The sequence below is a fragment of the Anser cygnoides genome, chromosome 5, assembly GCF_040182565.1.
Source record: "Anser cygnoides isolate HZ-2024a breed goose chromosome 5, Taihu_goose_T2T_genome, whole genome shotgun sequence".
NCBI classification, from domain to species: Eukaryota; Metazoa; Chordata; class Aves; order Anseriformes; family Anatidae; genus Anser; species Anser cygnoides.
In genome coordinates, this window is record NC_089877.1 from 2,535,851 (window position 1) to 2,556,035 (window position 20,185).

At 37.8% G+C, this 20,185-nt stretch overlaps 2 protein-coding genes across 40 annotated transcripts in view; both read left to right on the forward strand.

Annotated features, from left to right (window-relative positions):
* Window positions 1-5,035, forward strand: part of IRAG1 (inositol 1,4,5-triphosphate receptor associated 1) — a 109,374-nt gene extending 104,339 nt beyond the window's left edge. For 37 of the 39 annotated variants that reach the window (XM_066997306.1, XM_066997317.1, XM_066997307.1 and 34 more), the window contains 2 exons: window positions 284-412; window positions 1,630-5,035. In XM_066997306.1, the coding sequence (XP_066853407.1) occupies window positions 284-412; window positions 1,630-1,870 (370 nt within the window). In that variant the 3' untranslated portion in view covers window positions 1,871-5,035. Of the gene's footprint in view, window positions 1-283; window positions 413-1,006; window positions 1,538-1,629 lie in introns of those variants that run through there. The other 2 variants (XM_066997340.1, XM_066997338.1) reach the window with 2 other exon arrangements.
* Window positions 5,036-7,298: 2,263 nt separating this feature from the next.
* LYVE1 (lymphatic vessel endothelial hyaluronan receptor 1) lies at window positions 7,299-19,930 on the forward strand. The gene is made up of 6 exons (XM_013189113.3): window positions 7,299-7,599; window positions 13,233-13,392; window positions 13,498-13,637; window positions 15,511-15,807; window positions 16,601-16,679; window positions 17,420-19,930. Exons 1-6 carry the CDS (start codon window positions 7,518-7,520, stop codon window positions 17,604-17,606), a joined length of 945 nt encoding a protein of 314 aa, XP_013044567.2. The 5' UTR covers window positions 7,299-7,517; the 3' UTR covers window positions 17,607-19,930.
* The last annotated feature ends 255 nt before the right edge of the window (window positions 19,931-20,185 follow it).

A 20,185-nucleotide genomic window follows, 5' to 3' on the forward strand; every position in this document is an offset into this window, starting at 1 on the left:
AAGGACTATAACCTTTTTTCTTTTGCAAAATAAGATTTGCTAATAGAACTAAGATAATCCTCTGTTGCTTTTGCAAGATTTACTAATAGAACTAAGATAATCCTCTATTAAGGAAGTGTGGCTCTGTGGCATATTCGTAGTCTTTAGCTCATCTTTTCTCTTGTTTGAGTGCTGCAGCAACACTGTGTTTTATTGTACGTGACAAAATGTAAAGCTAATTTTTCTTTACATAGGACCATGTTTATGTAGCAGGCTAGACTAAGAAATTTTTTTTGTGTTAAAGCTATCAGGAAGGCTTGAAGAAAACCAAAGAACTTCAGGAGTTGAAGGAAGAAGATGAAGAGACACCAAAAGAAAGTCATGATGAGTATGAAGAAAGTGAAAATGATGAGATAAAAAAAATGAAAAGCAGGTGAGACACGGGTGTGATGTGTCCATACTATAAGAGCCACTTTGTATTTGTGGTACTCAACCATGTATGTTTTATGCTATTATTTTAGCATGTTTTCTTCCAGTCTAGGGAAGGATTTTGCAAAGAACTAATTTCACAGAATGGCTTATTCGATATTAGTGCAGTTGAGGAAAAAAAAAAATCCACAAAAGTTTTTTAGATGCTAAAATGCATCTCTCAGTAGACATGCATTGTCTTACGAAAGTTGTAATTCAGGAATGTGATGCCCCTATTTGTGTCATATCTCATTCCCAAAAGGTCCGAGCCAGTCTATTCACCTAAGAATCTTTCAGTACATCTACAAGCTGAATGCAGATTAACATGAACTCCTCAGCTATGCTGGACGCGAGGCAAATGCTTGCTCCCTCTAGAATCTCTATAAATGCTGCAGAACATTATGCTGGAGTTAAAATAGCCTGCCTTTCAGCAGAGGGACACATTTATTACATTCATCTGTACCCAATACTCTTTGCGTATGGTATGGACCCTTGAATCCTCTGCATATCATACCTGAAGCATTTGTGCCTAACTGAAAAACTTTTCTGAAATTCTCAGCTTTTTTAGAGTTGATTGTATCCTGCGTGGTTCTACCAACCCTGTTTGATATACCTGCAATTTCCTGCATTTTTAAAAGCAAAGAGACTTTTGCATGACAGAGGAGTTGAATACTGGCCAAAGCAAGTAATATGTCTAAACCCAAGATAAGGTAGGGATCTCTACATGATCCCAAGGGACTCAGTCCCAGATTATTATGATTATAAACATCTGTTAATTTGAAATTTCAGTCATGTTCAGAAGGGCAGCCATCTCACTAGTCATGAAACTCTTAGGAGGAGATGTTTAGAATATGTTATAATGTTTAGCCTAATTGAGCAAGCTATGAGCAAGGCAGAATTTAAAATTGTATCAAGCTCTGAGATTTGCCAGTTGACAGGTGGGAGAATTAGAAGCCAAGGTTATGGCTTGGTAGCTGTCTACAGTCATCTTGCAAATATCACCCATATTTGAGTATACAGCTATTCTTGAAAGAACTTAAGTTCTTTCTCTTTTCTGGCAAGATACTTGTCTTTGGAAGAGAAGCGATGCACAGTACATCTATGAAACATCTCAAATTTAAAAGCTTAAGGTAATTGATTTGCCTAATATTACTATATAACTTTTTCCTTTTTGTTTTACAGCAGACTTGAAGTCATCATTAATTATTTATATATTCTGTACCCCAAACTGTGTAAACACTGGAATGTGGTATGGCTTGTAGTGGCTGCGATAATCATTTTTGCTGTGGTGTTGGGAATTTACCATTCATACAACTCCTGTGATGAAATATCAGAGGGACCTGAAGGCAAAGCCAGCTGTTCTGCTGTTCATCAATATTCATGGTGGAACTCAGGATTCCAACATGAGCAACACACTGAATAATAAACGAACAACATGTATTTATGATACCAGAGAAAGCACTGTATTAGAACACAGTTGTTAAAGGTAGTGCTTAGTCATCTTTATGGTTGGTATATGTCATCTGTTGCACAAGTGGGTTATTTCACCCCAAAGTTTGGGGATACGTTATGAACGTAGCTTGCCAAAATGATAATTTGGTAAAGAATTATGTTTGTCTTCTTACTGTAAATGACTGATGTGATTAAAGTAATATTGAATCATGATAAGGTTGTGGCAGTAATCAGCAACCAGCAAGAAAAACTTGCAGAAGATGTTGACATCTCTCCTATGGTTTTGAAGAAAAATCATTAAAACTATATTTGCAGTTAGTGCTTTACTTTGCAATTCCTGAATTTGTGTTTTGGTTGGGTTTTGTTGTCGTTGTTGTTCAAGTATTAATGGCATTTAATTCGTTTGCGTTTTAAAAGTCTAATGTTTTTATTCATTATAATTGGGTAGAAATAGAAGGCCTTCTGTCATGTTAAAATTATCAGACCACATGCCTTGCTGATACAGTAATTTCATAAGAGGAATTATCTGTATGGTTATTTAAATGGAATACTAAGTACCTCTTATGACATACTTTAAGAATGGGACCACCTCTTTTTTTGAGCAGGATATACAACAAAACCAAAAATGAGGTCTAGGTAGTACAGTTGATATTGTCCAATGGATCTTGGAACTTCTGAGGTATCACAGACATGCTTCATAACAAATTTTGCTACTTATCTGAATAACTGTGTGGTTTATGCCACTCAGTCACTAAACATTACAGCAAAAAGTAATTGTTCAGACAATTAGATGTGTTGCTGAAGTCCAATATACATCAGTCTTGGATATGGAAAACATGTCCAATCCCTCAAAAAAGAAAAAAAAATCTTCAAACCTGTCTGTAATCACAGATTAGGATAATTACAGTAAATGGACCTATTGCTAATATTAGAAATGGATGTCATTTGAGATCTGCAGTAGAAACATAGTTCTGTATACTGCCAAACCGTACAGGTGCCTGTGAAAGTAGTGCTGACCATAGAGGTCACTGCATGTTTTAGTAGTTAATTTTCAGAATCTTATGCCAAGTATATAACTATTTTGATAAACTTTCAAAGCTAAACTACCAGGTCATGGCAGATTAATCTTTGCCCAGATTTTTCAACAGTTTTGCCTGTTTGGGAGTTGTGAGTTGCTACCGAGTAATATGAAAACCTGCAATTTTTAGACATAAGCAGTTTCAAAAGGGTGAAACCATTATCCTAAAAAAGAAATTCATGCCTAGGATTGAGACCAAAATGTATGTCACTCAAGGTATACCATATGTACCTGCCGAACACCACTTCTGATTGAAGATGAACTATGTTTGTCTTCCATAGCTGTATGCTTGAATCTAACCACAATATCAAAATCAGTGTGGCACTTAATTACACTCTTGTGTCTTTAATTCTTTTGGCATGTTCTGACTAACAGGTCTGTTTTACGGACAAATAAGAACACTATAAAGTACTGTAATTTCAGCTCAGATGCAGATAATGTAGGCTTATTTTCTTTTGGTGTAAACACTGAAACTCAAGCTAACCATCACAGAAAACAGGTTTCTAAAGCAATCAGAAATTTAATTCATGTGTCTGGCACTAGTAACAAATGTCCTGCTGGTGAATTTTTGTTTTTGCATCTCTAGCTACATCTTTGTTAAAATAAAAATACATGGGGGGGGGGGGAAGTAGACCATTACCAACTTTGCGGGGAAAAGTAAGTAAATCCATAAGCAGTTGGTAGATTTGTTTTTTTTATTATTATTATTTTATTTTGTGTGTGTATATGTGTATATATATATATACATTTTTGTGTTGTTTTGAGGAGTAGAGTAGAGTGTTTAAGGAAGTTCAAAAAGGATAATGGGAAAGTGTCATTTGGTCTGATATTGTAATTGCTAAAGAATAAGACCAAAGAGAGTTTCTTGCAAATTACTTGGTATATGTTTAGAGCATCTAACTATTAAGAACTACTGTGACATTTCATGTATTTCTGTTATTTAAAGAAACTTGTCAGTGGCTCTTTCAATACTTGTTTATTAGAACCAGCTTCCTTAACTTAAAAATCTTTAGAAATAGTGTTGGTAACATAATAAGGCAATAAAAATTCTGGGTAAATAGTCCTGAAGATTCAGAATCTACTATGCCAAAAATTATGGCACATACTTGATTGTGATAGTGGATATGTTAGTGTACTGAGGAAAAATTGTTAACAATTGAATTGCCTCTAATTGAATTAATTTGCTCTTATTCACCTCTGCACTGATACTGATCCAACACCCTATTTTAAGTACATGTAGAAAGTTATTGATACCAATAAGACTCTACAACTGCTTAATGTTAGGCATGTGCAAAGTTTCTGTTGGTCAGTGTGTGACCAGGGTCTTCATTCTCTTTTGGAATTCTGCACAAGGGCAAATTTCCGTAAGTAGTTGTACTGATTAGAACTGAATTACTTCAATGTCTAAGGCGAGTGTAATTTAGCCACAAAGTTATTAATTGTTATGGGGAATGGACAGAAAGAGGCAAGGGATTTCAATGGGGATTAAAAGATGAAGATTAAGTTGATGAAAATATATATATTTTTTGTTTGTTTTTTTTTTATACCTGCTTGGAGAAAACTGTCCACTAAAAATAACAGATCACGGTGACTAACAGCACATTAAATATTTTTGCTTACATTTTTCAGTTAATTAATGAAGACACCTTTTTTGATAGGAAACTAGGTTGAGATCAAAACCTATTCTAGATGTAGCTTTATCTGTTGGATATTAATTTTCTTTATCTGTTTAAAAAAACAGCAACATGTTTAAAAAAAACAAACTTCTGTGTTCAAAGATCACATCAGATAAGAAGAAATAGATTTATTATTTATGCTATTAATATTGAAATAGTTTTCTTGAGGTGCAATATTTATTTTTTTTGTTTTAACAAGACACGTTTTATTGTTTCTCCTGCACAGCACAGATGTTTCTAGTAAGAGGAATTTTAAAAGAACACTATTTTTGTGTATCATATTTATATTTGTAGCATTGTAAGATTTTGCACCAGTGTGCTGGTATTGTACTGTATAGTATCACATACTTGAGTTTTGAAATAAAAGTATGGTTTCAAAGTCCTCAATGTTGCTACCTTAAAGATTTTTCATATGTGCTGTCTGCATATTAATGGCTATCTTCTTCTGAAATGCCAACTGCATAATGTAGTGTCATGTTACACATACCAAAGATCTTGTTCTTAGTCTTTCAGTTCTTCAGAAAAATGATGCAGAAGAATCAAGCAAACTCCCATTTTGATAAAGTGTTTGTAAGCAGGGTCATCCTTGTCATATCCTAAAAACAAATGAGAGGAAACTGAAATATCCTGGAGAGAGTTTAACTCCTGCTTCAGAGAGAGGCTGCGGGTCGCTGAGGAGATGGAAGACTGAAAGGTAAAGGAGACTGGGAGGTTAGGATTCTTTGAGAGTGGTGTTCCTGTTGGCTTGGGAGGTCTGGGAAGCCTGGGCTTTGTGGAGAGTTGAACTGCCAGATCAGCAGGAAAGAGACTGCTCTATTTCTGTGAAGAACATACTTGTCACAGCTGAATCTCTGGTGGTCTGTTTCAGGGAGACAAACTTTGAGACAATGACAATCTGGAAAGGAATGGCTGTTACCAGGAAAAAAGATCCTCTTATTTGTATTTTTCACAAAAACATCTTTTTCTTAACTTCTATTTCCATTGTTGATGCTTCAGGGTTCCTTTAGAAAGGATTGTAGAGAACAGTCTGTTCTCCCCAGCACAAAAGTCTTCCACTTAGCAATCCTCATCAACTTTTTGAAGCACATAGGTATGAGATGATGGGATTTTCTTTATAGCTTACCATAAATATTTTGTCCAAATGCTTATTAAACACATTCAACAGAAAGCTGTTGTTGTTTTTTTTTCACCACAGAAGTTAAGATGAAGACCCGTAAACAATTTAGAAAGCTTTTGTTAGCTTTGCAGTCCAGATGAGTGATCTTCCTCATAGTTTTGCAACAGCTGACAAGTAAAAAGGAAGAAACTGACCAAAAAAAAAAGGTTATTAAGGCTCATTTCATCATTCTAATTTTTTTTTCTCTCCTAATCTGTATTTTGCTCTAACAAAACCATGTGGAAGGAACTTGTATTTTTGTTTAGTGTTACCAAGGTGTTCATCTCATATTTTTCAGCTAAAAATTGTATTAAACATCAAGAATGTTGACAGAGTTTGACTAAAGGAGCTTTGCTGCAATGAGAACAATTGGCATAAAGTGGTAAATCATGACAGGACAATTAGCGTGCAATTTTTAAATGTCTCTCTTGAGAAATCCAGCTTTGGAAATAATTTTTCAGGGTAGGGAATATTTAGCGGTTCAAGGTAAGCATGGAGATGGTCAGGTGTTGTACTATTCTCAGTTTTACTGTCACAGACCACTAATCCATGAAAGCAGCAGAATAACTAGTAATTTCTCCTACATAATGGATTGAAGTGAATTCATTTAGAACTTGCTTCAGTTGACAGTCTGATTACAGTATTGCAGGTTGTCATAATTCTGTAGAAGCATGTAAGTATAGCACAACAGAGGCAAAATAGAAATTAGAGTAAGAAATTTGTCTTAAATCTCAAGGAGCTTTGCCAACATTCAGTTCCAAACCACAGCCCAAACACAACCAGATCTTAAATTTCTTTGCTGGTAACAGAGACATCATTTCATTAACCACAGCAGCATCTGCCACTGGGCTCTGTAGATGTCTATATGGTAGTATCCACATAACCGTGGTATATGCTGCTATAAGAGGTGGGACCTGTGCCACATTCCTCTACTAATACTTTCTGAAGGTTTTCTAAGTTATAGCTGCCAGGATTATCTGTGGTTTGAATCAGTCTATTGAAATAACTGTTTATTGGAACTTCACAGAAGACAGATGTGATAGGGACAGTGGTGGGAGCCAGTCCCCTAGTCTCACAAGGAATCCCATTTATGGTAGCACATCTCCAAATTTGTTCAAAACCAAGTATCAAATTACTTATGCATTACGGTACCTATTTCTGCATCGCAACTCTCAGGCAAAGGAAGGTAAAAGCACTACACGAAGGCATAGAGGACAGTGGGGAATGGATGCTCTTCTAACTCCAAAAGAAAAATGCTCATTTTTGTTCTCTTTGCTGTGATACAATAGATAATTATGTTTATTTACCAGATAAATAGACAGCGTGAGTAATGTGTTGTTAATCAGTAAAACAGGAAAAAATAACAAAAAAACTTTTGGAGTGTTTACTGACTTAGCAGTCTACCAGTCTTATCTCCCTTCCTCAGCTGTGTTTTCTGCGTCAGCAGTAGTTAAATTTTCCAGCAAATGCTGAAAGAGTTAAAGGTGATCAGGGATTTCCAGTCAGTGACCTCACCTTTGAGTGGGATAGTCAACGCATTTGCTCTGACATCCTTTCTATGAAGCAGTGCAGTGACAGCTGGAAGTTGCTTTCAAGAAGTCATCTCAAAGGCAGTTTCAAAGGTGGTCTGACAGTATCCAGCATCTTAACTTTTCTCAGCACAGAAGACAAATCACCTTGAATTTTTCAATTTTCCGAGTTTGTGACAATGACAACTTATTTTGGAGTTACCTCAGCAGTGTTTTCAGTCTGGGTTATGACATTCATGACTCAAAATTACTTTATAACAGGTATGTAAAGTTCCACTTTTTAAAATATCCTAGTTGAACAGTAAAGTACTCAAAAAAAGCAGCTATATTTGCAAACAAAATGGGAGAAAGTGTCTGTTTGTAGATAGGCCTGCTAGCATAGGAAACCACAAGATTTTCATAATACAGCTTTTCATAATATGCAATGAAAAATACTCTAACATATAGGGGAAATCTTTCACTGTTTGTCTAATGATTTGATAAGCTCAAGTGCTATGTAAATGCTATAGAACTGCTTGTTCTAGAATTTTGGTTGTGCATTTAGGATTAAGTTTAGAACTATTGAAATGTGACTTTATATTATTGAAGACAGCATAGCAAATAGTTTTACACAACCCTCAGAAAGCACAATGTGTGTGAAGCCAGATCTGTGAAAATGCTACTGCTATTGTTAATGCTTTTTTTTTTTTTTTTTGTCTGATTTGGCAATATCCTCACAGACTCTTGATTTGCAAAATTGCAGGAAATGTGTGCCAGAATCTTGTGGTTCATCCCCAGGGCAGGCATGCTTGTATCTGGTGAATACAATGCAGGAGTTCCTATTCTATATAAACTATCTGTCTGAAAAATTAGCAGTGGGAATTGCCAACTTCAAATTTTATCATACAGTTCTTAGATAACACGCTTCCCCCAGCGCTATTGTATGTGCCTATTTTTTGAATCAGAGTCAAGTAATACCCCTTTCTTATGTAAGTTAAGGAAATGTGGATGCCTCATAACCTTATGTATTGGGTTTACGGGCCAAGGGTTTGGTAGTGGGGGGGCTGCAGGGCTTGTCCTGTGAGCAGAGCCCAGCAGCTGCTCTGTGTCAGATAAAAGCCAGTTTCATCTGGCTGCAAAAGGGACCTGCTGCTGGCCAGAGCTGAGCCAGGGAGCAACACTGGTTCGACCTCTGGAAGAGCAGATTTAAGAAAGAGGGAAAGAAAGAAAGAAAAAACAAACAAACAAAAAAAAAACCTGCTGACCTGCTGTTCAACAGCAGCTGGGAGAGAGAGGAGTGAGAACAAGCCCTGCAGAGACCCCAAGGTCAGTGCAGCAGGAGGGCAGGAGGTGCTCCAGGCATACAGCACAAGTTCCCCTGGGGCCTGTGGAGAGGCCCCTGGTGGAGCAGGCTGTCCCCCTGCACCCATGGGTCTCACATGGAGCAGATCTCCACGCTGCAGCCCGTGGAGGAGCCCCCGCTGGAGCAGGTGGATGGGGCCTGGAGGAGGCTGCGGCCCATGGAAAGCCCCCGCAGGAGCAGGCCCCGGGCCGGAGCTGCAGCCCGTGGAGAGGAGCCCACGCAGGAGCAGGGGGTCTGGGGGGAGCCGCCACCCGTGGGGGACCCGCCACCCGTGGGGGACCCGTGCTGGAGCAGTTTGCTCCTGGGGGATGGATGGCCCCTGTGGTATGGAGCCATGTGGGAGCAGTTCTTGAAGAGCTGAAGCCTGTGGGCAGCCCCCACAGGATCAGTTTGGGAAGGACGGCATCCCATGGGAGGGACCCCACTTGGAGCAGGGGCAGAGAGTGACCATGAAGTGCTATGGACTGACGGCAGCCCCCATTTCCCTGCACTGCTCAGGGTAAAGAGGTAGAAGAGGGTGGATGAAGAGAAAGTGTTTTTAGTTTTAGTTTCTCACTATTCTAGTCTGCTAGTTATGGGTAACAAATTATTAGTTCCCTATGCTGAATCTGTTTTGCCTGTGAAGCTAACTGGTGAGTGATCTGTCTGTCCTTAACTCAGCCCTTGAGCCCTTTCCATTTTATTTTTTCCCCCTTTTCCTTCGAGGAGGGGGAGTAAGAGAGCGGTTATGGTGGAGTATGACTGCCCTGACAGGTAAAATTACCCCACTCCAGTAGCTGCTAGGATATCTCTAGATACCAAATGTATATCAGATGTTTCCAGATGTTTCACTGTAGGAGTAAATGTTTGTTCTATCCATGTAGAACACTACATCATTGTTGCAGATAATTTATTTTCATATCTACTGAAAGGCTTCTGAAAGCAACTGGGCTTGACTGAACTAGATGCTCAAGTCCTGTTGAAATTCCATGGTTGAAGTACTTAACAACAGTAGGTTCTTCTACAGATCCCAATCACTGAATATATTTTTGCTGGGGAAACAGCTTGAGTCTTAAGACTATCCTTTCCAGCTGTTAGGACATCCTTAGTTCCCATCTAAGCCTCACTTAGGGTACTTACTCATGCACCCTCAGCTCATCGGTTTAGTGCTCCCGTTAATCTCATGGCCCGTTTGCAGTTGTGCCTTGGAGCTCTGTGTAGTATGCCTGTGCCCAGTCCAGCTGGCTCCTGTGCTGTTTTACTGCTGGGCTTCACGGATGGGACCACAGACTTGCATTGTAGGTAGCCTTGTCTCCAGGATGGACTTCAGGCATGTGCTACAGGTAGCACCTTCTCTTGCTGTTCCCAAATGAACTTTCTGATGAACCCTGCATCTGACATGTTCTCTTGCTCTCTGCCAGTGCAGAGAAGCTGCCACAGTGTGGCCCTGCTTGGGTACCACAGGGCTGTGCCCTGACTGGTGGGGGCACCGTCCTGCCTGTGCTGCTGTCACCCACGGTTTCTATGGCTTCTGGCTCATCTCTTCTTGTGGAACAGCCTCACTGTTGCTGCTCCCTGACATCAGCAGCCAAACTCAACTCTCTAACAAATCAGAGCAAGGGCCTGGGGCAAAGCAGAGATCAAGAAACAACAGCTTCTCCGAAAAGCAAGAGGAGAATTCATGCACAAATTATTTTCTGTACCCTGCACAAGTTATTTTCTTCCTGTTCTGTGACAAATTTGTCTTGTGAGATTCTTCTGTCCGTTTTTTCCCACCTTTCTCAGTAAAACTACTGTTCACAGAGGACCCAGAACACAGATGTCCTGATATTAGTAGATAAACTCAATAGAGCAAAGCTAAAAGGACACATGTGGGCAACTTGTGGACCCAAAAGGATAATACGCTTCTATAGGATTAGTCTCTCTCCTGTACAAACTCAGTTGTCTTTAGTACAGAAATCAGAGGTGATTTAAGAGGTGATGAAAAGTTTTGAAGAGGTTACTCTTCTCTTTCTGGATTTCTTTTGCATACTGTAAACCCATCTGGAATATAGTTTGAAGCTGATAACATTTCCAAAATGTTTCTTTCACTTCTCCATTATGTTTTAAAGAGCTTAGTAAATTCTAAGATAAAACTTTGGACCATGTCCTACAATCACTTCTCTTACCACTTAAGACTTAATTTTCTGTTACTGAATTTACATATTTATTGTGCTATATATCTATTATGCAATTCTCATGTAAAAAATACTTGTCCTGTAATTGGTTTACTAAAGACTGTAACAGTTCTAGGCAACTTTCAAAGGTTTCAGGAAATTCCATTCAATCAGCTGCTCAACTTTATTTGAAATTTGTGAAGCTGGTCATTGAGAAACCCATACTCAACGTTTTTAAATATATATATATATATATATTTATTAGTTCAAATCTAAAGATAGGAAAATAATTGACTAATTAACCAATACGAGTCAAGTCTGAGTATAAAAAGTAGTACGGGAAGAAAGGAATTAGGCATCCTAGACAAGGAATGGGGGGCTTGAAAACTATGGAAAATGAATTGCAGAATGTACAGCAGCAGCTGTGCTGGAGGGAGATCCAGAAGAAAAAATAAAAATCTTAAGAGGACTGGGAGAGTTCCCTGCTAACAAAAGGGAATTGAGAAAACAATGTTGGAGTACCTGTCTGACACCAGAAATAGTTTGAACAAAATGAAGACATACAGGAGGATATTCACGAAGACACACTGACTGAAAGGAAGACATTTGACAGTAACATGGAAGAAATTTGACACTGTGAATCATCTTCACATTGGGACTGCTTGGATAGACTTGAGGTCCTTGATGCCTAACACACACACCACTGAGCAACAGTGCTTCTCTAGGTCCTCATACAGCATGTCTGGCTGGTCTTACGTTCAAGTCAGGCCTGGTTGTTGCCATGATTTCACTATAGGGACTGCTATGGTATTCACTGGCTCACCTGCTGTGTGTTAATGGGGGGCCAGAACATCCATAGCTGCTGAGATAAATTCACCAAGTTCCATGGTTGCTTTACCCAACATTTAAATCCCAATAAACTAAATTTAAGAACAACAGAGATGAATCTCTTATCAAAAGCCATTTCCAACCCCACAACACCCAGAGGGAACAGGACTGGAAAGCCTGCCTTTCTTTTTGCCCTCCACACAAGATGAGACATCTGTTTTTCTCATGGTAGGAGTGGCTTGGCTGCTAATTCTATGACTTCATTCATAAAATTCAATTTAACTTGTCTTGCTAAGAAATGATGTGGTGGATCTGCAGGTGTCATTTAATTTTCCCTTGAGAGTTTGTGGACTGACTGTTGTCTGATGCACAGGTTTTATGAAGTATTCATTAGTGTACGTATCTGGTAGGCACAGAGTTTGAAAAGGAAATCCAGCAAGTAACAACTTTAGCTATTGCTTATCTGAAATATTTGCAATGAAACGTTGAAATGTTTGCAAGCTTGCATAAATACAAAAAGTGTCCCTACTGTATTCAGTTATTCCAGTTGCATTTTGTTGTGTTGTGTTTTTTTGTTTTTGTTTGTTTTTTCCTTTATTCGTTGTGTTGTTTCTGTGTTTGTTTTCCTTGATTTTATTTTGCCAAGGTATGAGGATTTTCTTCGTGGGGTATCTGAAGCTGTTTTGAGATGATTTTTTCATACAGGCTATTCCTTTTCATTTAACATGGTAATTACTGAATGTAACTCAAAAAAAAAAAAATTCTAGCATATGCTTCTGGGGAAACACGGAGACAAAAGAGTATTATCTTTTTCCTTGTCTGTGTCAAATTCTGAATTCTGCCCTGTGTCTTTAATACAGATGAAGAAAGACTAGATACTAAGAAACTGGAGCAGGTGTAATAAGACATTAGCTATGCCTTTTCTAGTGCAGGTGTCATGGATACTGTGCCAATTGTGGCTTTCTGAAAAAGCTGGATGAGTTGCCTATTGGAAAGTAATAGGGGAAAAGTGTCAAATTCACCCCACCTATCCCCTCTTTTCCTACCACCTGCTTCCTGCCAAGTACTCAGTAAATTCAACACATGACAGTGCCTGGGGAAAAAAATATCATGCCAAACTAGAAAATAAAGTTAAATTTAGGAGGAATAAGGAACTATAATAAAATCTTTCTAGTAAGAATGTTATACTGACAGAATCCAGTCTAGTGCTTGAGTACAACTGCAAGTTTTATCATTTTAATTAAAAAAAAAAAGAGAAAGGAAGAAGTGTCTGATTACTCTTCCTATTTTGAATGATAAGTTTGACAAATAACAGCAGCTTTGCTAAGAAGCTGACTCTAGGTAACAACACAAATACAACTAGATATGCATTTAGTCTAATAACAGTCAAACCTTTTGAAATTCTAGACTATTGAGAAAACTTTACTGTGAAGAAATTTTTTGCTAGAAAAAAAAATTTTTGCTAGAAATTACTTTTCTACTATCGTCAAGCTAGAAACTTTTAAGAATATGCAATTTGAATGATATCTTAAATTCCAATAAATGTTAGTATTTAATACTAACCTTGAATATTTATGTCTAAATTACAGGTTCCACACTTCCACCTTGCAGGATCACAGGTGTAGGTCTTTATCTTGAGGAGAAAGTCAATTTCTCAGAAGCAAGTAATGCATGCAATCAATTGAATCTACAACTGGCAAGTAAAGACCAGGTTGAAAAGGCTTTGAAACATGGCTTTGAAACATGCAGGTATATGACATCAGTTAGCGTCTCATTACCTTCAATAAACTCCTTTACCTAACATGAGGCTGGTGACAAATCTAATATTAAAAGGACTGATGATTTTTATTGTAGCTACGGATGGGTGAAAGATGGATTGGTTGTAATTCCTCGGCTAATATCCAACAAGAAATGTGGTAAGGGTAATGTTGGACTGGTGCCATGGTATGCTGAACACTTTAAAACATTTATGGTTTACTGCTTCAATTCTTCAGGTATGTAAGCATAACATTTCTTGCGTTTGGGTTGGATTTTTTTAATATCTGCATGAAAAAATTCGTAACAAGAGAGTTCTTATCACCTGGTAGCTATTTTCCCCTGATCTTAAATGTTGTCTAGCTGTATTTAGCTCTGTGGGGAGAAGCTTTCAAGCAATACAGAAGGTCCATTCAGTTCATCCAAATTAATAAGTTGGTGCTGCCATGAAACTCTTATAAAAGAGATGCTTTCACCATTCTGTAATGTCAACACAATACTTTTAATAGGTTTTTATTATTTAGGCATTTTGATTTGAAGGACTGTAAATTGAATTGCTGACCATGAGTCAGCAATTTGCCCTTGTGGCAAATTTGCCCTTGTGCTGGCCAAGAAGGCCAGCAGGATCCTGGGCTGCATTTGAAAGTGTGTTGCCAGGAGGTCAAGGTAGGTGATCCTCCCCCTCTGCTCAGCCCTGGTGAGGCCACACCTGGAGTACTGTGTCCGGTTCAGGGCTCCCCAGCACAAGAGGGTTAGAGAACTGGAGCACCTGTTGTATGAGGACAGGCTGAGAGAACTGCACCTGTTTAGCCTGGAAAAAAGACAAGACTGAGGGGAGACCTCATCAGTGTGTATAAATATCTGAGGGGAGGGTGTTAAGACCATGGAGCAAGTCTCTTTTCAGTTGTGTCCAGCGACAGGACGAGAGGCAGCAGGCATAAACTGAAGCACAGGAAGTTCCAGCTGAATATGAGGGGACAATTCTTTACTGTGAGGGTGACAGAGCACTGGAACAGGTTTCCCAGAGAGGTTGTGGAGTCTCCTTCTCTGGAGATACTCAAAACCTGCCTGGATGCCATCCTGCACAATGTGCTCTAGGTGATCCTGCTTGGCTGAGGGTTGGGCTAGATGATCTTCAGAGGTCTCTTCAGAGGACCTAAGTTTGCTGAATGGTGAGAAAATAAGAATGTGTATTTAACATAGGGATGATTCTGCATTTCTTCATCTTAATAGTTAAACTATTGCCTGTTCTAGGTATGTCTTAGCTAGAACATTTGATAGAAGCTCATTTTGTCAATTTTCTTTGCGGTTGCAATGTCAAAAAACATTTGAAAACTACAGCGGAAAAAAATAAAGAGCCTCTGTCGTTTAGGTTTTTATTATAGAATCAAAGAATGGCTTGGGTTGGAAGGGACCTTAAAGATCATCTGGTTCCAACCCCTCAGCCATGGGCAGGGACACCTCCCACCAGATCAGGCTGCCCAAAGCCCCATCCAGCCTGGCCTTGAACACCTCCAGGAATGGGGCATCCACAGCTTCTCTGAGCAACCTGTTCCAGGGCGTCACCGTCCTCTGAGTGAAGATTTTTGTACGAATATCTAAACGTCCCCTCTTTTAGTTTAATGACATTACCCCTTGTCCCATCACTCCCTGATGAGTCCCTTTCCAGCTTTCTTGCAGGACCCCTTTAGGTCGTGGAAGGTACCTAATAAGGATAAAAGGTACCTAAAATAGCATTTATCTTAAAGTGTGTTATATATTGGAAATATTTTTGAAGCTTGAAACTGCAGTTAAGCCTTCTGCTCTGCAGGAGGTCGGTGTGTGTTTAATATGGATTATTACTCTAAGTATTGTTCAGGAGGAATAGATTATTGGTATGCAAATACAAAATGAGCATTGCATTTACTCCAAGTGTTTAACTATGTGAGTAATGATAAAAAGGGCATAATCGGTGTCTTAGCTACACATATGAAATAAGCATGCCTGATTTGGATAAGGCAACAAATAATTTGCAGAAGGGAATGGCTGGGTAACAATTTCTGCAAATGTGTGTGCAGTAAGTACAAACCTAACAGAAGCATAACCTTCACGTGTTTCCTTTCTCTACTGCAGATGTTCAAATTAATTCATGTATACCAGATCCAACTACAAGTAGACCATCATCAAGTACACCAACGGACTTAACTGCCTCTTCAGGCTCAGATTTAACTGAAAACATCACAGTAGTGCCTAACGCAACTGAGACGGAACGAGCCTTGAAAAATGTGAAATTTCGGGTGATATGTGTAACTGAAACAATATTACCAACAGAGGGGACTACTACAAAAATGCCAGAGGAATACTCACCAATTGACTCTCCTAACTACACTTCCCGTGCTGGCTTTAAGAACGATGGCGTTGTCTTTGGAGGTAAAGGCTATGTATGGTAGCTCTTCAGGTAGGAGAGCTGGTTAGTTACACAGATGTTAGTAGGAAAACTGTTTACTGCTGGTTTTGTTTGCTACTCCAGCATACATTTTTATATAGCTGAACCTGGAAGCAGAATAAAATGTTACAGTTTTGCAAAGGCAAAGCTTATAAGGCACAGAGTTGTTGTTTTTTTTTTTAATGTAATTTTTAAGGTATTTTTATGACTTTATACTTTCTGATAATATTTCAGCATGAAATAGCAGAAAGTAATTTTGGTTAATGTGATTTGCGGTGAATATATTCCTGAAAAATTCTTAGCAAACACCATGTGCTCACAGTAATAGAAGAGTCTGCGGGCTCTTAAAAACAATAGAAGCCATGGAATTTTTAAGGAGAATAGTGCTTTGTTCTCCAGGTATGAGGTGTGAATAACAAATCCTAATATACAGCAACTGAGGAATGGACTAAATATGAGAAAAAAAAAAAACATTCTAACTGGAAGGATGATTTGTTACAAAAACATTTTCTTGGCAAGTTGTAAAAACTCTCCAATGAGCAGATTAGACAAACATCTGTCATGGACTGCCTAAATACCTGTTTCAATCTCTCAAAACAATGAACAGGAGTAACAAACATTTTGAGATCCCTAATACCTCTGTTCTTCTGCACATCTACATGTATGTACCTCCTACACAAGGCTGTCTTAAGAAGAATCTGGATTTATGTTCATAAGCCTTTAGAAAGTCTGAATTAAGAATAAATAACTCTATGCTTACTTCACTTTTTTCTCTAGGTATCCCCACAGCACTCCTTGTACTGGCAGTCATCTTCTTCATTATTTCAGTTGTTCTAGCAGTCTGCTATATCAAAAAGTAAGATTTTTCTTTCTTTTCTCTTGTACTGAGTTAACTTCTAGAGTACAGTCAGTGAATTTTTTACTTATATAGCTAAAGATCAGAGATGTAATGACATAAGTGTAGGACAAAGAACAAAATCTTCATCCCTGCTCTGCAGTTAAAGTTTGTTTTTGCTGTTACCATTACCATTTTCAGAAAAGAAATCAAGGACAAGTATTACCTATCTTTGATTAATCAATCATGCCTAGTGTGGAACATTTCTGTGTCTGCCAAAACAGCAACAACACTGAAGTGTTGCTTCATTGAAGTGTGCATCTGTTTATATAAAAGACTGTTCATGCAGCTTTATTTTGTTTCTTTCAATGTCAAACTTAAGGGAGTAGATGTTACTCTTGTTCACACAAAAAAAAAATGTTGAACTCATTTGAGTCATTTATACAGATCTTCAACATGGAAGATCATTAAATATCAAAAAGTTGTATGCATTTCTAACATCCTAGCCCAGCTTGCATTTTCATTATGTACCACAAATCCTGAATATGCACTGTCTGTTTCAAGGAAAAAACTAATATAAAAATATTTCTTTAAAAAGCACATTGCTTTCACAAATACAATGATCCAGCTTGCCACTATTCTCTGCGGTACTTTTGCCTTGAGTATGGCAAGGAAAGCTAATTCTAGATACTTAGCATTTTGAGTAATGCTACCTAACTATGTCAGTGTTGCTGCTTTACTATCTTTTTTCCTATTTAAAGGTACAAGACAACCTTCCCATTTTCATACAAGAATCAGAAAAAAGAAATGGTTGAAACTACAGCTCTCAAAGAGGCTGAGTCAAATGACAAGACACCTGAGAAGGAAACAAAGAATAATGAAAAAAAGGTAGAAGAGTCTAAATCCAAGCCTGAGCCCACAGTAAAATGTTTAGAAGCAGAAGTTTAAGAGGAAGAACATACACTTCTTTTTAGAAATACATAAAGCAAAGCACACAACTTAGCAATGCTTTTAAACATGGGTGACTGTAAATACTCGTGAATTAATATTTTATCTATCTTAACATACGAAAATGTCTTTTTTAATAATTACAACTGTAAATGCTCTTGCAAAAGAACATGGTCTCTTATTTACCTGAAATAAATGAAACATCCATATTACAGCTCATTTTTCTTAATAAAGAAGTAAACAGGAATCTGCTGTTAATGACATACAGTGTATAAGTATTTCCACAGAATTCAGATCAATATGTAATGAAAAACTCCTTTTTATCTGGCTGGAGGATGTCTGCTAACTTAATGTCTAAAATAAAATGATATTGTAGCTCTTTATCATGTAGGGTAGTTTATTTCCATTAAATAGTTACTGTTTTTAAAAAGTCTGTTTACAAACAGAACAACTAAATCCATTTAGAAGTAAAAAATTAAAAAAAATATCAATATATCAGCCCACTGTCATTCAAATACCCAAGAAGAGGATACAAGGATGTTGATGTGTTCATATATATATATTTGTGTGTGTTCATATATATATAGAGAGAGAGAGAGCAACAAGTAACTTTCTTAGGTATCTTCATCACCTAATTTATTGTTTATAAATTTATATAAATTTATTATTTATAAAAACCTGTATGGTTTTTATATCACATATTTGATGGGGAAAAGAACCTTGAAGAACATCTCAACAGTTATATTTAAGGTCTTTGTGGATATTTAAATGTAACTTTCAAAATAAAGACCTCAGGTATTATGGGGCATTTACAGTACTTCATAAAAAACAAACACAAAACTTTGGTTTGTCTGGACCATTTATTCTCATGAAAACTGTCTTACAGGAAAAAGAACTCATATAACATTAGTGTTACAGAAGTAATTAGTTGATATAAAATAAAAAAATCAGCAATTCATTAAATATTTTCTTAACAAATGGTTTGAACAACCTGTATTTATATGTGAAAGGTTACTGTGGCAAAATAAGTTTCTTCTTAGATCAAGTAGCTTGAAAAAGTCTTAAATAGAATGGCAAGCAAACTGTTCACCTACATGGTATTTTCTACAGCTAGAATACCTAGTTATGAACTTCCATTTTTTGATTCACAGAAATTTAATATTTTCCCAGTGGTTATATGTTCCCCTAGATAGCAAGTTACAGGGTAATGCTAATAGCCTACTTAGAGGAATTGCTGTGTTGTTGTTTGGTTTCTTTCCTTCCCTCTTTTTTTTTTCTTCTTCTTGATAGCGCGGAGAAATTTCATGGCTCTAAGAGACAGGGCTGCTGTGTTGATACGCAGCCCACCACTGCTGCAGAGAGAGTGTGATTCAGTACAGCTCCAGAAACTGCTCATTTTAGAAGTCCATCCACAGAATTTCAACCGAAAAATCTGCAACACAGGCAAGCACTAGGTACAGCCTTTTCCCGATCAGTTAAGTAGTTATTCTCCTTGCAAGGTACTGTAGGAACACCATGCACCTCTGCTTGCCGTGCACTGAAAGCATGCTATGCCATGTGAACACAGAGAGCAGGAATTATGCCATCAGGAAAAGCCACAGCCATCACTTGTCATAATGGTATCAGAATAGCAAATGGGCTTAAAGATGCAGGCACTGCTAATGGATACAAGGTAGTTTTGGACTTTTTTTGTGACATACTATGATTTCCCTTTATGATCTGTCTTTTCCAATTTTTAGAGATTAGAAGTTATTCTGTTTCTTTCTTTTTCTCACCAGTATGTGAAAATTATCTATCCTCTGTCTTCTACTAATGTTACCTCTGTTCCACAGGTACATAAGTACTAACTTTCTTTTGCCTCAGATCATTCTATACACCTCTGAAAAATTTCAAAAAATTGTTCTCTAGTTTCCCTCAGGCTGGAAGTTTGTAGCTTCTGTTTTAGATCTAAATAAGGGATTGTATGACCAGAAGTGTTTATTTTTTATTATTTTTAGATCTGTATGAGTTTTTAAGATATCGCCTTAATGTTTGAATGTCTCTTTTTATCATGTACTTTAAAAAGTCTGCGTTCATTCCAACCTGCCTGCTGACGCTTGGCTACGCACAGGGTCTGATTTGCTCCCCTGCATACTGCTTTACAACCCTCCTGGAACAGCCCCCAACTCAGCATCATGGTGCTGCTGTACATCTCCTCTCCCTGGGCCTAGTCAGAAGTGTAAAGAACCTGCTTTCGCTTACACATAATTTATGCCAACGTTCTGAAGGCTAAGGTGAAGCTTCTACACTGTTCTGTCTGTAATAAAAGCTAGGTACAAACACCACTCACCACGTACTGTATTTGATACTGTCTGTATACAAGTAGTACTCAGTCACATAGGAATTAGTCCAAAAGCGTCTTGCTCGTGCTTTAATAGAACTGCACTGGACATACCACTACAAAGCAAACAGGAAACATTTAATTTCCAGACCACCTATCAAAAAAACCTTAACCCCTTAACTGATACCGCCACAAGTTTAAGAGGAATCTTTCACCATGTTGTGAGTCTCAAGTGTCTTGCTTTTTTCTTTACCAGTCA

Bases quoted from the DNA above. Each gene is read 5' to 3' on its own strand.
- LYVE1 (XM_013189113.3), top strand. From the start codon at position 7,518: ATGACAACTTATTTTGGAGTTACCTCAGCAGTGTTTTCAGTCTGGGTT. The intron at 13,393-13,497 runs GTATATGACATC...TTTTTATTGTAG, and splicing joins CATGGCTTTGAAACATGCAG to CTACGGATGGGTGAAAGATG. The intron at 16,680-17,419 runs GTAAGATTTTTC...TCCTATTTAAAG, and splicing joins GCAGTCTGCTATATCAAAAA to GTACAAGACAACCTTCCCAT.